Source organism: Crocodylus porosus, unplaced genomic scaffold, assembly GCF_001723895.1.
Source record: "Crocodylus porosus isolate Cpor-Errol unplaced genomic scaffold, CroPor_comp1, whole genome shotgun sequence".
In the NCBI taxonomy this organism is placed as follows: Eukaryota; Metazoa; Chordata; order Crocodylia; family Crocodylidae; genus Crocodylus; species Crocodylus porosus.
The window spans coordinates 34,243,753-34,258,164 of record NW_017728907.1 but is presented as its reverse complement, the minus strand read 5'-3'; the positions used below and the strand labels follow the sequence as shown (position 1 = coordinate 34,258,164).

The 14,412-nt window shown below is 41.6% G+C and overlaps 1 protein-coding gene across 1 annotated transcript in view; it reads left to right on the top strand.

The window, feature by feature from the left end:
• BRDT (bromodomain testis associated) overlaps positions 1-14,412 on the top strand; it is a 53,465-nt gene that overhangs the window by 20,833 nt on the left and 18,220 nt on the right. Inside the window, exons 8-12 of the mRNA XM_019530601.1 lie at positions 2,305-2,492; positions 2,595-2,887; positions 2,987-3,100; positions 6,468-6,617; positions 13,835-13,896. Coding sequence (XP_019386146.1) covers positions 2,305-2,492; positions 2,595-2,887; positions 2,987-3,100; positions 6,468-6,617; positions 13,835-13,896 — 807 coding nt within the window. The remainder of the gene's footprint in view (positions 1-2,304; positions 2,493-2,594; positions 2,888-2,986; positions 3,101-6,467; positions 6,618-13,834; positions 13,897-14,412) is intronic.

Sequence of the window (14,412 nt, the reverse complement as noted above, 5' to 3'; positions counted from 1 at the left end):
GTGCTGTGGAAGGGACTAGAGGGCTACTTCAGCACCCCCTGGTTTCTAGCCTGAGCCACTGCTGGCATATGGTAGCATTTCTGGGATGTTTTGTAACTGCACAGACTTACTGTTTTTGTTTTTAGACAAACCTGCAAAGACTGAATCAATTTTGGCTCAGGCTCTCTGTCTGTCTTACAGTGTCTGGACTAGCTCTCATTCACAGGTCTCCATTCTAAGCCCGAGAACTGCAAACTAGTATGAAAATACTTTAAATATTGGTGTAGCATTTGTTGTTGTTGTTGTTGTTGTTGTTGTTGTTGTTGTTGTTGTTGTTGTTGTTGTTGTTCTCATGTGAAAGTGTGCCTTATTCCTTTCTGGAAAGTAATGGATTTTTCTAACCGTAGACTTAATCTTCTAGATGATGATGATTTTGGAGCTTTCAGGAGAAATACATTTCTTATCTGCTAGGAGAAATCTTGCACTGAACACTTTCAAAGTGCCTAAGTCCACCTGGGGTTGACTTGCTTGATGATCTAATTACAATTGCCTCTCTCTTCTCAAAAGAAGACAAAGGCAGCTAATAAATAGCAAGATAAGCTGCTCAAGCTTCATTGCTTTGCTTACCCTACATCTTCTGGAGTCATGGATCTAGCTCTTGACTCTTCAATTAATCCATCCATTTAGCTCTGTTGTTTCACTTTCTTCTGGCCTACACCTTTTTTAATTAAACAGGCTTTCTGACTCCTAAAATGGCTTCACAAACCACATTGTCATCCTGTGTTTAAATCCTTACAGGCACCATTGACCTCCATTTCTGTCACTAGAATAACTATTGAATATGAGTTGCCAATACTGTTTGAAATCTCATTCCTTATTGCTTGTGCTCATAATTAATTGTGATTAGTCTTTAAAATGGTTTTAAATCCATTCAGCTTCATGGTAATGTGAAACTTCTAATGACTGGCAAGCTCTACAAATAACTGAATCTTTTTTTCTTTGATTGCTAGTGGCAGGGGGGAGGAGAATATCTGCCTCTTTTTGGGTTCAAACAGTTTATCTTGCTTTAAAATAAATTTGGTTGTGGGAGATTTTTTTGTTTTGAAATTAAGTCTTTACCCAGATATTAGGAATGAACACTAAATCACTAGTTTTCAGAACAAAATGTTTCTTATTGCAGCATATGTTAGCCAAAAAGCTGGAAACTAATATAAAGCGGAATAATTTTGGCCACTGAATTTCATTGTTTGAAAGGCCCATAAATGGTACCAAGAAGCATGTATACTACTCTTTTTAATCTGGGTGTATATAAGCATTTCTTTCATGGTAGAATTAGCCAGAAAATATGGTTAGACTAGACTTACCCATCCTTTTAATAATCTCTGTGTAGTATAAATAGTAGGCCCCTGCAAAGTGGCTAGTATTCGCTTCAGATTTGGCCAATTCGAGGGACAAGAGATTCAATTTGATTTGAATTGCTGTCCCAAATCGAGTTTGGCCACCACCGAATCAGCTGAATCTCCGAATCCAAACAGATTCCAGTCCCATCAAAGCTGCCTAGCCCCAGCATCCTGGTACTTTTTTGTTTAAAGCCTCGCACTCACTGGCTTCTGCCAGGCAGGAGGGCAATCTGTCATGAGCCCCCAGAAGCCCTAATTGCCACTGAAGCAGCCAGTGAGTGGGGACATTTTTTAAAGTGCCAGGATGCTGGGGTTGGGTGGGGCAGCCACTGACGGGGCTGGGGGACCAGGCAGGGGGTGGGGCCTGGCAGGGGAACCCCATGATCCCTTCCTGCCCACCTCTACTTGCTAGTATGGAGTTCGGGTCTAGCTCCCTGCAGCGGTGAGCAGAGACTGCCCGAATCACCAAATCTTTAAATAGATTCAAAGCCTCCAAATCAATTCAGACCTCTTTATTGGCTTCCTGATCCAATTTTCTCCTCTGAATCAAATCGGCAACCAAAGTTTAGCACAGCCCTAACAAATAGAACTGTTTTCAAGGTCTATTCTGAATGCTTTATGTATTGGTTTAAATATGGCTGCAAAAGATGGGCGACTTCATGGTTTCATAGAATGAGGGGATGCCTGTGGACAAGCCCACATACAAATGTACCTGTTAGCAAAAACATTCCTTTGACCTTTTCATGCAAACCCTGTCCCACGTATAAGAGCTGAGCTATTCGGAGCATAAAAAGCTTAACATCAATAAACATCCTATCGATGCCATTCCAATTGCCAAAACTCTCTAATGACTTCTAGGGCCAGTTGCACCCTATGCAGTAACGTCTGTAATGATTTCAAGCAGTTCTCTACTTTCCGTTGACAGCTTAAAGTTCTTCAACAGCAGTTGCGGGCTTTGACCAAAACATCTTTCCCCAAACCCAGGAAGAGAAAAGGAATGGCTAAGAAAGAAAAGAGAGGAAGCAAGGAAAAATCTAAAATGAAAAATGTGACTCAGAAAAAGAAGAAGCTAAAGCACACAAAAAAAACAAAGAAAAAATTGGCATTAAACCTGTAAGTGTGTAGGATTGTGTGGGTGTCCTAAATTTATTTTAAATTGCTGTCAATGTACTAACCTTTTTCTTTTTTTTTTTTCTGTCTCTCTCTCTCTCTCAGTCAATCAAAGAAAACCAAGCAGCAAGTTTTACTGGCACACAAGTCAGAAGATGAGGATAGTGCCAAGCCTATGAATTATGATGAAAAAAGACAGTTGAGTTTGGACATAAATAAACTCCCTGGAGATAAACTCGGAAGAGTAGTGCATATAATACAGTCAAGAGAGCCTTCACTGAGAAACTCTAACCCTGATGAGATAGAAATAGACTTTGAAACTTTAAAAGCATCAACACTTAGAGAACTAGAGAAATATGTGGTGGCTTGCTTAAGGAAAAAAACAAGAAAACAACATGGTATGTATATACCATGAGTAAGCTACATAATCATTCTGTGATTGGCCAGAACGTATCAGGTTTGGATGTACATTTTAACTGCTCTTTCTTCATATACAGCTAAGAAACCAGCGAAGTCAAAAGAAGAACTTAATTTTGAGAAAAAAAGAGAGTTAGAAAAGAGACTTCTGGATGTTAATGGGCAACTAAACCCCAAGAAGCAAAACGCCAAACGTAATGGGCTCTTTTACTGTAGTGCTTTCCAAAAGCAAAGGGAGGGAGTGTGGGGCAGGGGTGGCTTTGAAATGGGATTTCCTTTATTGGGTTTGTGCTCCATGATGTAACTGATGAGACTTCTCTTTTTCTTTCTGGAAACACAAGAAATTCCTAGCCACTGGATTATATTCACTTAAGAGTTAGCACAGTGTTTTCTGTACTGGGTCAAATAAAATACAGCTGCTGTTTGAGCTATCCTTCTTTGATTTCTTAAAAATCTAGGAAAGAAAATAACTTATGCCCTCCTGGCTTTAGCATCTCTAATCATATGGGGTGTCAGCAAGACTGGCTATACTGCATATAGCCAAGCATCCTGTGTCTGTTTGACAATGGCCAATAACAGATGCTTCAGAAGTTCTTCTGTGCAGTACAGAAATTAAAATTTAATCTCTCTCCCTTTGGTACGGATATCTTCTTTCTGATGGCAAAGACGCAACCAAAGACCTTCAAAGTCTCTGTATGTGCTGTTTTGAAAATATCCACTAGGGTCTTCAGAGGGTACCCAGGGTGGAGTAGAGTCCAGTGTGACTCCTATGGGAGTTCGGGAGACCCTCTTTCCATCCAATTGGTAGCTGTATTTCTGTTGGTAAATCTAAAACTAAGCACACTGGTAAAGAGCCACACCTGGGTAGAGGCCGATTTTTTTTTTTTTTTTAATACCAGTCCCTCCAGCACTCCTCATTAGAATAAGCCTTCACTTCATTCTTTGAAGGAATCCATGTCAGTCGTGAAGTATATAATGAAATGCATTAGCACCTGCTGTGTTGGTGTGCTGCACTGACTTCGAATAAACACTTCAAGGCATGTGTTCAGGAACTGACACTACTTCGTTTTTCCTTTCCTTTGACTCGGGCGTGATTCCAAAGGCTTCTAGTAACTCCAGCTCTCTTAAGTCATGCTCCCATAACTGAGTAATCAGCTTTTGCTGCTGTCCCAATGATGGCATATTGCCTCTTACGGTAGCAAAGGTGTTCTATATCTTTTCCCATCTTGAGTTATCCTTGCAGTGTCAGTTCAAAAGTTCTGGTACCCTGTGCATTGTCACAGAAGTCTGTCTTGCCTTGTAGGCCTGATAGCAAGTGCCTAAACTGAGAGGTCCAAGTGCAGCCAAAACAGTTGCCTATTTGAGTACCAAACCTTTGGAACCAGGTAGCTGAGCTGATGGGGCCTCTCCCCAAAACGCACTTATCTAAAATATATATTCAAGCTATATATGCTATTCAAACTAATAGAACTTGTTTAAATAGAATTGGCTTGGCAGGCAGATCTTGCTTGGTTCTTGAGTTCAATACACATCTAAATATATACTAAAGCTTGAATGAGCTTTTCATTTGAGCTTTAGTTAAAGCGCACCTACCACCATTTTTTCAGTGCGGGAATGCTGATACACAAGATGCTCCCGGTGCTTTAAGTAGAGTGGCTTTTGGAGCGGCTCTAATTTAAAGCCCCCCTCTCTCCCTGGAGCACTTGTATAAATGCCCCTAGTGTCCAGTTTTGGGCCCTACACTTTAAGAAGGATGCGAACAAATTGGAAAGAGTCTCAGTGCAGAGCAACAAAAATGATTACAGGCCTGGGATGCATGGCTTATGGGGACAGACTAAAAGGGTTTAGGTTATTTAGCCTGTTGAAAAGAAGACTGGGAGGAGTAGGGATTTTTTTTTTATAGCAGTGTGATTTATAGAGTAAAGCCTGTAGCTGTAGGGGATAGGACTAAGACCAATGGCTTCAAGTTTCAGCAGAGGGAACTTGGTTAGAGATTAGGAGGAACTTTCTGACCATGAGAGTGGTAAAGCATTGGAATAGACTGCCTAGAGACTAGCCATTCCTGGAAAATATTTCCAGGCTGAACAGACACTTCAGTGGGGTGGTATAATCAGGGAAGATCCTGGCTTGAGCAGGGGGCTGAACTAGTTAATCTTGTGAGGTCTCTTCCAGCCATACTTTCCTATGGTCTAGGGTTGCTCCTAATGGACTCCTCTTCTCAATAAGGATATATCTGTTTATATCAATATACAGACTTCTTTTCCCAAATCTGACACTAGACGGAGAACACGGCATACGAAGAAACATGCAAAATTTGCCCTCAAAACTATCGGTATTGTGTAAGCAGATGCCACAATAGTAAACGCTGTACTTTAGCTGCTGAAGTGGAGACTTCTGATGAGAGAGGTTGCTGCTATTCAAGCTAATAGAACTTGTTTAAATAGAATTAGCTTGGCAGGTAGATCTTGCTTGGTTCTTGAGTTCAATACACATCTAAATATCTTTGAAACTGTAAAGAAAGACTATATACAATGGGTGGATGCAGTTTAAAAGAATCATTAGAGCATAGATTTTTGAAAGAAGAATAATCAAAGAGTATATTTACTACTAGAAGTACTTCTAACTTACAGGGAACAGAAGAATCCCCACAGCATTTCACTTGAAAGCAATGTTTCTCTTCAAAAAAGCATTTGAGACAGTGGGAGGGCTATTTAACTTGAACAACAATTACAGGTAATTCCATAGCTGCTACTTCCAGGCAAATCTTCAGGTAATGCGCTAGACCCATGCAAGTCTGAAAATTACTGACATGCAGAGGAAAAAACAAAGTTCTCAAACTAAAACAACCAAATGTAAAGTGGGTAGGTGGAGTACTTGATGGTATTAATTTGTGTCTTGATATACTTTTCTAGCCAGAAACCAGTGCTATTAAAGCTGGCATGGCAATTCCTATGCTCCAAAATTTTAACTGTTGTTGGTTTAATCTAGTACCAATACCAAATTGCTCTTGGTAATCTCAGCCCCCACCTCCAAGAATCCTGATTCTAGCACTACAAATACCAAAACTCCGAAGTGTCTATACACGTGTCCCAGGGTGGGGTGAGGGTGTGTTTTAATTAGACAGCCACTTTAAAACGTTGTCTCGCATGTATTCAGCATCCTGTATTCCAAAATGGGCCTCGGGGTGCTTTAACTGAAGCTCATTTGAGTTCAACTAAAATGCTAATTAGAACACTCCAGATGACTTGATTAATCATCAATTCTAATTGGAATGCATTGGTGCACGTGTATAGGCATAGATCTTTGCTTGAAGTTTGCTATTCTAGAATTGTATCTGTTCTAAAGAGTAAGGCCTTTCCTCTATAACTTGCCAGTCTTTATTCTCTGCAATATGAGGGTTTTTTTCTTTTTTCATGTTTAGAAAGAGGCAAAACAATGGCCAGAACCTGGAAAAGATGGTCAGTCCCATGGAGCACAAACTTAGATGTACGGCTTTCTATTTCTGGTTTATGTAGTCATAAGACTTTACTACATGTTCTAACTTCCCCTCTGTTCTTGCAGCTGAAAACAACGCTCTGCCAAACATTATGGGTGGCCCAAGCCGACTAAGCGAGAGCAGCAGCAGCAGCAGCAGCTCCTCTGACTCTGGCAGCAGCAGTAGAAGCAGCAGTGATTCTAGCTCCTCATCAGATAGCAGTGACTCAGAGTCAGGTCAGATCACCTCACTACGTAGCTGTACAGGTAGTTCACCTATCATGTGAAATTCTGGGCTTGTGTTAGATTTTTACCAAGAAGCTGGCCACCACTAAGCCTACTTGCTTGCTTTTTGTTTTGGGCAGTGCTATAAAACTGAAATACTAAGTCTTCCCTTTTTTAAACGTTTTTTTCCTTCCCCCCCTTTTCAAAAAGAACTTAAAAAAAAAAAAAAATGGAAAATGCATTTAATTGCTAAACAGACAAGGTTCTTTGGGTGAATCTGATTTTTATTTTTTATTAGACCAACTTAAATAGTTGGAAAACAATTATTAAGCAAGCTTTCGGGTTCAAAAACGCTTCATCAGGCTAAGGAAGTTTCAGCAGTTGGTGTGTGCTCTTTCTGGATGGAATGAAAAGTAAAGAAGCCAGAGGCTGGTCTAGTATACATACAAGATGGGTAGTCTGTGAAAATGTAGATCAAGGAGTCGATGGGTGAGAGAGGAGCTGGGGTGGGAAGAGGGAGAGAGAAGAGGGATGAATAGTGGAGAGATACCTGGGGAGTTGGACGTCAGGCAGGTTATAATGTGTCATAAATCCAATGTCCTATATTTAGTCTATGATTTTTAGTATCCAGGATAATTTAATGTTTAATTGCCAGATATTTTCATGCCTGAATTCAAAGCATCTAAAGTGGTGTTTACAGCCTTCTTGTTTTTATTTTTTTAAAAGGATTTAAATCTGACTTTTTCTTAAAAGCAACTTTCTTGGATATAAGATGCACTCTTTTACTACAATTCCATTTGTGTGGGTCTATAACAGAAGAGCAAAATAAACCGCTCAAGAAATATGGGATTTGAAAGACTATGTAAGCTGCTATGGAGGAATGAGAACAAATAGTATACCTGTATCTTGAACTATAACTTTTAATTTTGAAATGGTTTATGGTGGTTTTTTGAGTGTTATCAATTAGTATGACTTTTTTTCATGAGGTATAAATTCCTCTTTGGAGGAGGCACATGAACGAGTGTTTAATCTTAATGTTTTTAGCAGCTTAGTAAAACTGTGTAACATGCTTTCGCATTTGAAACCAATGCATGGTCTGACCTACATCCCATAAGAATATTAAAACATAAGCAGTACGATACTGGGTCAGACCAAAAGTTCACTTGTCACAGCATCCTGTCTCTTACAATGGCTGTAATTGCTGCTTTAGATGTGCCCTGTTGATATGTTCTTCTAGAGTGATCCATCCCCTGTCCTACCATTCCTGGCATCCACATCATTGGCTTAGGGATGTCAAAGGATATACAGCTGGCTATTTTTGATGGTTCTTGATGGAGCTGTCCTCCATGAATTAGTATAGCCATGTTCAAAAATGAATGGTACAATTGTTACCAGATTTGCCTGCTACTTTGGGGTTTGCTCACTTATTAGGGCTAGGGTCTTGGTAATTCTATTAATGTGCTGCTTGTGTTTCTATACAGAGCTGTATCTCTCCCTTCTGCAAGCCCCCACCCCCAATGGAGCTATCTTGCAGGACTCAGTTTCAGTCCCCAGGCTAGGTCCCTCCAGTCCCCAAATCCATCATACACACACACACAGATTAATGTAACGTGCTTGATCTGACCGGGTTGATCAGCATGGACAGGCTGACACCCTCACATGCCAAGAATCAGTTCATCAGAGCAACAATAACTACAGTCAGACACAAGCACACAGTTAAACAGAATACCTATGAATCCGGCAGTGTGTCCAGCTGACGCCCTCATGGGCCAGCATTCAATTCATTAGGACGCATCTGAGCCAAACTAGGTCAATCAGCCTGTACAAGCTGATCCCCTTATGTGTTTCAAACTCAGCACATCCCAACCTTTTAGCCTCTTGGTGAGCAGACCCCACAGTATTTTTGAGCTTCCCAGGGATCTTTAGCTTAGGTAAAAGAAATGTTGCTGCAGAGCAAGCGGGAAAGGAGAAGTAGAGAAGGAAAAATATACCCAGTTGCCACCAGTTTAACTATAAAAGTTATTTATTGCTAAGTATATGCAATATATAATGACACTAGCAGTAACAGACATGCAAAGAAAAACAAACACAAACAGTTACAGTATTACCCTGGTTCACTAAGTATTTGGGGAAACTTGGCTCAAGCTTAACTAATGCAGTTCAGGTTCAGAAATCTATGCTTAGAGAGAGAAGAGAGGCAGCAAGCTGGAATCTCACCAGTCCAAGGCACTCCGGTTGCAAAGCTGATGGGTTAAAGTTCTCAGCATGATCCTTGAAGGGGAGATGATCTGCCTCCTTTAGCCTCTCAAGAAGAAAGCAGGTGGTATCGGCGCGCACACGCACTGCTGTTGCTTTTACAGATTTTTATACCCTCGGTTCAGCTTCTTTCAAGCATTCTCAGTAGTGTAAATCAAATTGTCTTTTCTATTGACAAGGGGTTATCTGGTTGGAACATCTCGGGAAACTGACTGATACTCAGGAAACACATAATTAGAAGCCAGCTTGACATTCCTATGGATAGCAGATATACTGATGGGACATCTCCTGGTTCCTTCAGAAATGATAGATAGCTTGCAGCATCAGGGTTTTGGATTTCTACTTGTTGTGAACAAGCCTCAGTTTAGCATGACTTTTCCAGATCTTACTATAGTCTTTTAACAGACTTAAGGTAATTTATTGGAGTGTTCATAACCTTTTGTGGAGAGGACTTCCACCAGTCATCCCGGGAAAAGTATGACAACACTTGTGGACAGGGCTCCAATAGGCTGGACGCTGTGATGAACCCTTTACCATTGTTCAAATGTTGCCTGTACCCCAACTTGGTGTCTTGCCTCAGCATTCCCTAACCTGGCAACCGAGTTTTAGCCAATTTAAGTTTTAAATAGGCCTCCCATAGTGGAACCAGGGAATGTACGGCCCGAGATGCCTATTAAACTTTACTTCTGCTTTGGGGTGGGGGGGAGTCCTTTGTAAATCCAGATTGGAACTGGTCTGATAAATGCTGAGCTGGGTGTGTGGGTTGATTTAGCATTTGGAGCACAGATTCCCCATCATGCAGTGCTCCCCTGCTTCTCTGATCCCAGTATTCACGTGGTTCCTGCTTCAGGCTTTCTGTTCTCCATCTCTCTTGTAAATGAATGGTCATCTGGTCCCATCTCAGATGCAAATGAGACCTAGGGCAGTCGTTTCACTCTTGTCACCCTTATCTGGAGGGTTTTAGGTGTGTCTCTCACTGCATTTTAATCAGTTTCTGTTTAGGTAGAAGGGGAATTCTTTTGTGAATCGGACAGTCTGCGTCCTGTGTCAAGGTTCCCCAAGAACATGGAGCTGAGAGGTAACACAAGTCTGCCTCTGGAACCTCTTGTAGCAATGAGTTCCACAAGTTAACAGTACAGTTGAGTATAGAAATACTTCCTGTGGCTTTGTTTTTTGTGTGTGCATTAGTTTGGGTTTGGGGGGGGGGGGAGCAGGAGGGTTAGTTATTCAAACCTGTCACTCCTTTTTAATGGAATAGGTGCCCCTCAGTTCCTGTATTCTGGGCCTTGGTAAAATACCAATTCCCTATTTGCATTATCCACACTTTCATGATTTCATAGATCCCTAGTAGGGCTGCGTGAAATGGCTATGCTTTGGTTTTGGATTCAGATTCAGCCATTTCAGAGGACAGTGATTCCTTTTGGAGTTTCAGGTCATTGTTCCATTTTGATTTGGTCAAATCTGTTTTGGAGTTTTGATGCTGTATCAGTGATTTGGCTATAATGGGGAATCACTGAAATGCCTATAACTTTTATTTATTTTTTCCTGATTCAGATGAAAATTGCAGGGATGGTAGCCCCTCCTTAGGGCACGATGCCTGCCAGGTTTCAAGGAGATGGGTGCAAAAACTGTACCTCGAACTGTTCAAAACAAAACTCATGACACTTTGTGTGTTTTACGGCATAGGGGGATGAAATCAGCAGGGATGGTAGCATGTAACAGGGGGCCTTCCTGGTGCTGGTTAGATCTCTACCCACCCACCTGTTTCTGGGCCAACTGCCCACCTCTCTTTTTTTTTTTTTAGCTGCTATGCATGATGGAAAACTGATTTCAGATGTTTCCCAGGTGGGAGGCTGCCCATTTGGTGTCTTGGGGTGACATCCATTCCACAGCTCCATACCTCCCCTAACACTGCAGCCCACTGGCAATTGTGTAGTGGGTGCACATGCACCCCCTGAGATTGGTGCATCCTCTGAAAAAAGCACCGTCTACAAGCAGTTGCCACTCACCACCAACACCACCAGCAGCATCTGCAGGAGGTCACGGACCACCAGTCAGCACTTGCCACCTCATCCCCTACTGCTGACACAGCTGCAGCCACTTGTGGGAGCTCCCTACTTGCTGCTGCCAGCACTGCCTGCAGGCAGTCACCATGCCACTCCAGGCAATGGGGGTTGTTCATGCTGTAGCCCATGCCTCACACTGAATCCTTCACCCCCTTCAGCTGTGGTCCTCTCTCTGGGACATTTGGTTCCCCCTTAAGTCCTGGCCCTGCCTTCAGGCCAGTCAGAATCCTAAGCCTCCTGCTCTGGGCATTCCTTGTGGTGGGTCCCTGACCCTTTGACCCCTTCCCCCCACCCCCTTGGGTCCTGGCCTCAGCATGGACCAGTCGAGGGTACCTCTGATATCTTTTATTAAACCAACTGAATAGTTGGAGAAATATCTTAGTGAGTTTTCAGGTTTAAAAACCCTTAGTCAGGCTGATGAAGCATCTAGTTGGGGTGTGTGTATGCTTTTCCTGGATGGAATGAATAGTGAAGAAGCCAGAGACTGGCATGCAATGCAGGCAAGAAAGCCAGTCAGTGAAAATAGAAATTGAGGTGTTGGGGGGGGGTGAGGGACAGACTGAGTGGGGAGGGGGAAGGAGGATTTAGCAGGTAAAAGTGGAGAGGTACCTGGGGAGTCATAACCTGCCTGACATCTAGTATGTCATAAATCCAGTGTCTATATTGAGTTCATGAGTTTCTGCATCTAGAAGGTTGAAGTGCAGTTCATAGGCTCATCTGTGGAAAAGTGATTTGTAAACTCAAACAAGCACTGAACCTTGCTAACCTCATCACTGGAAGCAAACTTCCTACAGCACAAAACACACCAAATGGATCCAGACCATGCCATGACAAGAAATGCAAAACCTGTCAACATACTAATCCAATCTATTACAGACAAGAATACCCAACTACTTGTGGGGGCACATTTCTCACAAGAAAGCCACTCTGTCTCCAATCTCTCAGGCCTGATCCTCAAAGATGAGCCTATGAACTGCATTTCATTAACCTCCTAGATACAGAAACTCATGGACTTGGTATAGACATGGGTTATAGTGCATCATAAATCCAGTCTTGCATCTGACTCCCCAGGTACCTCTCCACTTCTACCTACTCAATCCCTCACCCCCTGACACCTCAATTTATGTTTTTACTTACTGGCTTGCCAGCCTCTGGCTTCTTCACAATTCATTCCATGCAGGAACAGCAGGGGGCCTTCCCAGTGCAGGTGAGATCTCAGCCTGCCCACCTGTTTCTGGGCCATCCAACTGCATGCCATGCCTTGATGGAAAAGTGATCTGGATGTTTCCCAGGTGGGAGCCTGCCCATTCTACTGGAATGCTGCACTCCTTTTACAAAGCCTTAAACCCTCTCCAATATGGAATTTAAATGGCATTAAAGAGATTAGTTGCATGTATAGCACCTAACTCATGGGGAGAACTGGTAATGTTTTTGAAGACTGCATGTTGGGGTACAAAGGTGAAATTTGTCCCACGTTTTGACGTAAGGGTATTTAAAGAAACGTTCTGAAGACTTGATGCTTTTGAGCGAAATGCTTATACTTTTCAGTGACTTCACCCTCTCTCAGGTCTGTTAATATTATTGTATTTTTCCTGAAACTTATCTAAATATCCCAATTATGCAGTTGGTCTAATGGATCACCTACAAAAACCCTTGTACCTTTCTTGTACCTTCTTAGGTGGTAGGTATTTACCACATCATTAGACATAAGCAGGATCTTGATGGTGGAACCTGAAGGTCCAGAATTTGGAAAACTAAACCAAAGCTGTATTTGATAGTTTTGAACATAAAGTTATGACCCCTGAGGTTTTTGTGCTAATTCTTTTTGCAAAGTTTGAAAATATCTGTCCATCCATGTACTACTTAATTACTGTGTAATTTAGGTTGCAAATACTGCATCAGTTGAAATTCTAAAGGAGTCTTGCTGCTTTAGTCAAAGCTTATTCACTTCTTACTACTTGATAACATGGATTTGTTTCATTCCTCATGGTTTATTTTACTTTAGAAAATATCTCTTTATTAATGAATGACTGGAGCCTAGACTCTTCTGAACAAGAATAAGTTATGGAAGCTGCATTTGTTTAAAGAAACCCCAAATGCAAGTGTCACCAAACATCCTTTTTAGGTTGAAATTTATGGCCTTATGTTTCTTTTAGCAAAAATGTTGATCAATAACAAGCTTATTTGGAGTGGTTTTGTTTGTTTGTTTTAAAGAAGAAAAAGCTGTCCAATTTCCTGTTGTCAAATTGGTCACTGAATTGAGTGGTCTTGGGGTTAAGGAGCAAAAGTGCTAAAGAGAACTGTCATGGAGGTGTTCTAACTGGCCCTTTTCCACCAGATCCAATGAAATGAAGGGGCATTAAAAGCTATATTCTCAGGGTGGGGAAGGCAGTTAGGTGGATTCTCTAGAGTAGGAATAGACTGCTGGAAAATTGTTTTCTGAAGGTGTGTTGGGTTGAAGCACTGGTTGGATGCATGCATCCTGCTAAGTCTGGGTAGTGTTGCAGTCCAAAAATTGGCCCTGACAAACTAGTCAGCCAGATGCTTTCTATGCTCCTTAGATTATGCTGAGGAAAGCATCTCAGAATACCGTAACCTTATCTCACCCAGACTCTTGCCCTGTTTCAGTGTGTGTGTCCTTTTACACAATGCAGGAGCAAAAACTAACTACCATAAAAGTCCTGTTCCTGCAAAAACCTGTGTGTGTAACTGAGCACAGGAGCAAATGCCATTATGAAGGACATCTCGCAGTACATAAAGCTAAGGTCTTCAGGACGGGGAGATGCCTCTTCTGTTTTTTGAGTGCCTGGAGAAATAGGGTTGGGCTTTCCAGGTCCCATCTAAACATAGACACTTAGTGTTTGTAAATAATAGCTGCATTTCCTATTTCACTGTTTATAATTACAGAAATATGCTCAAAACAGAACAGCTCAAGTCAAAATGGCTTAACTTCTAACAAGCAAATGAAGGTAAACCTCCATTTTTTTTTTTTCTGTTGGAGTGAACGTAATATTAAATCTAGCTTTAAATGCTTTGCCACTCGCTTGCTACCTACTACTGTATGATGTCAGTGGTTGGAGTAGAAGGCTGAGTGAGATTTTTCATATCAGTGGTTTCTTTGGCTGACCTCACTTGCAATAAAGAGGGTGGGGGCGTGTATGTGTGTGTTTACCATAGCAGTGTGAAGTCTAGGTAGATCTATGCCAGCTGCTGGGATGGGAGCAACGATAGGAATTTTCTTCTTTTGAACAGATGTTTTTTAAATTTAAATTTTAAATAAAAGATGACTTGTTGCTTGTTTATTGGGTTAATAAACCATGGGAGGTATAGTTGTATTCTATCTTAGCCATAAGCTTATTACAAAAAGTCTCTTTTAAGCACATTAGTTCAGATACAGTGACAAGTGACAGTTTAACTATCTGGAATGCTGAATGCCATGCAAGAACAGTATAATGTGAGACTTGTCCTGACTCTTCTCCCCTTCC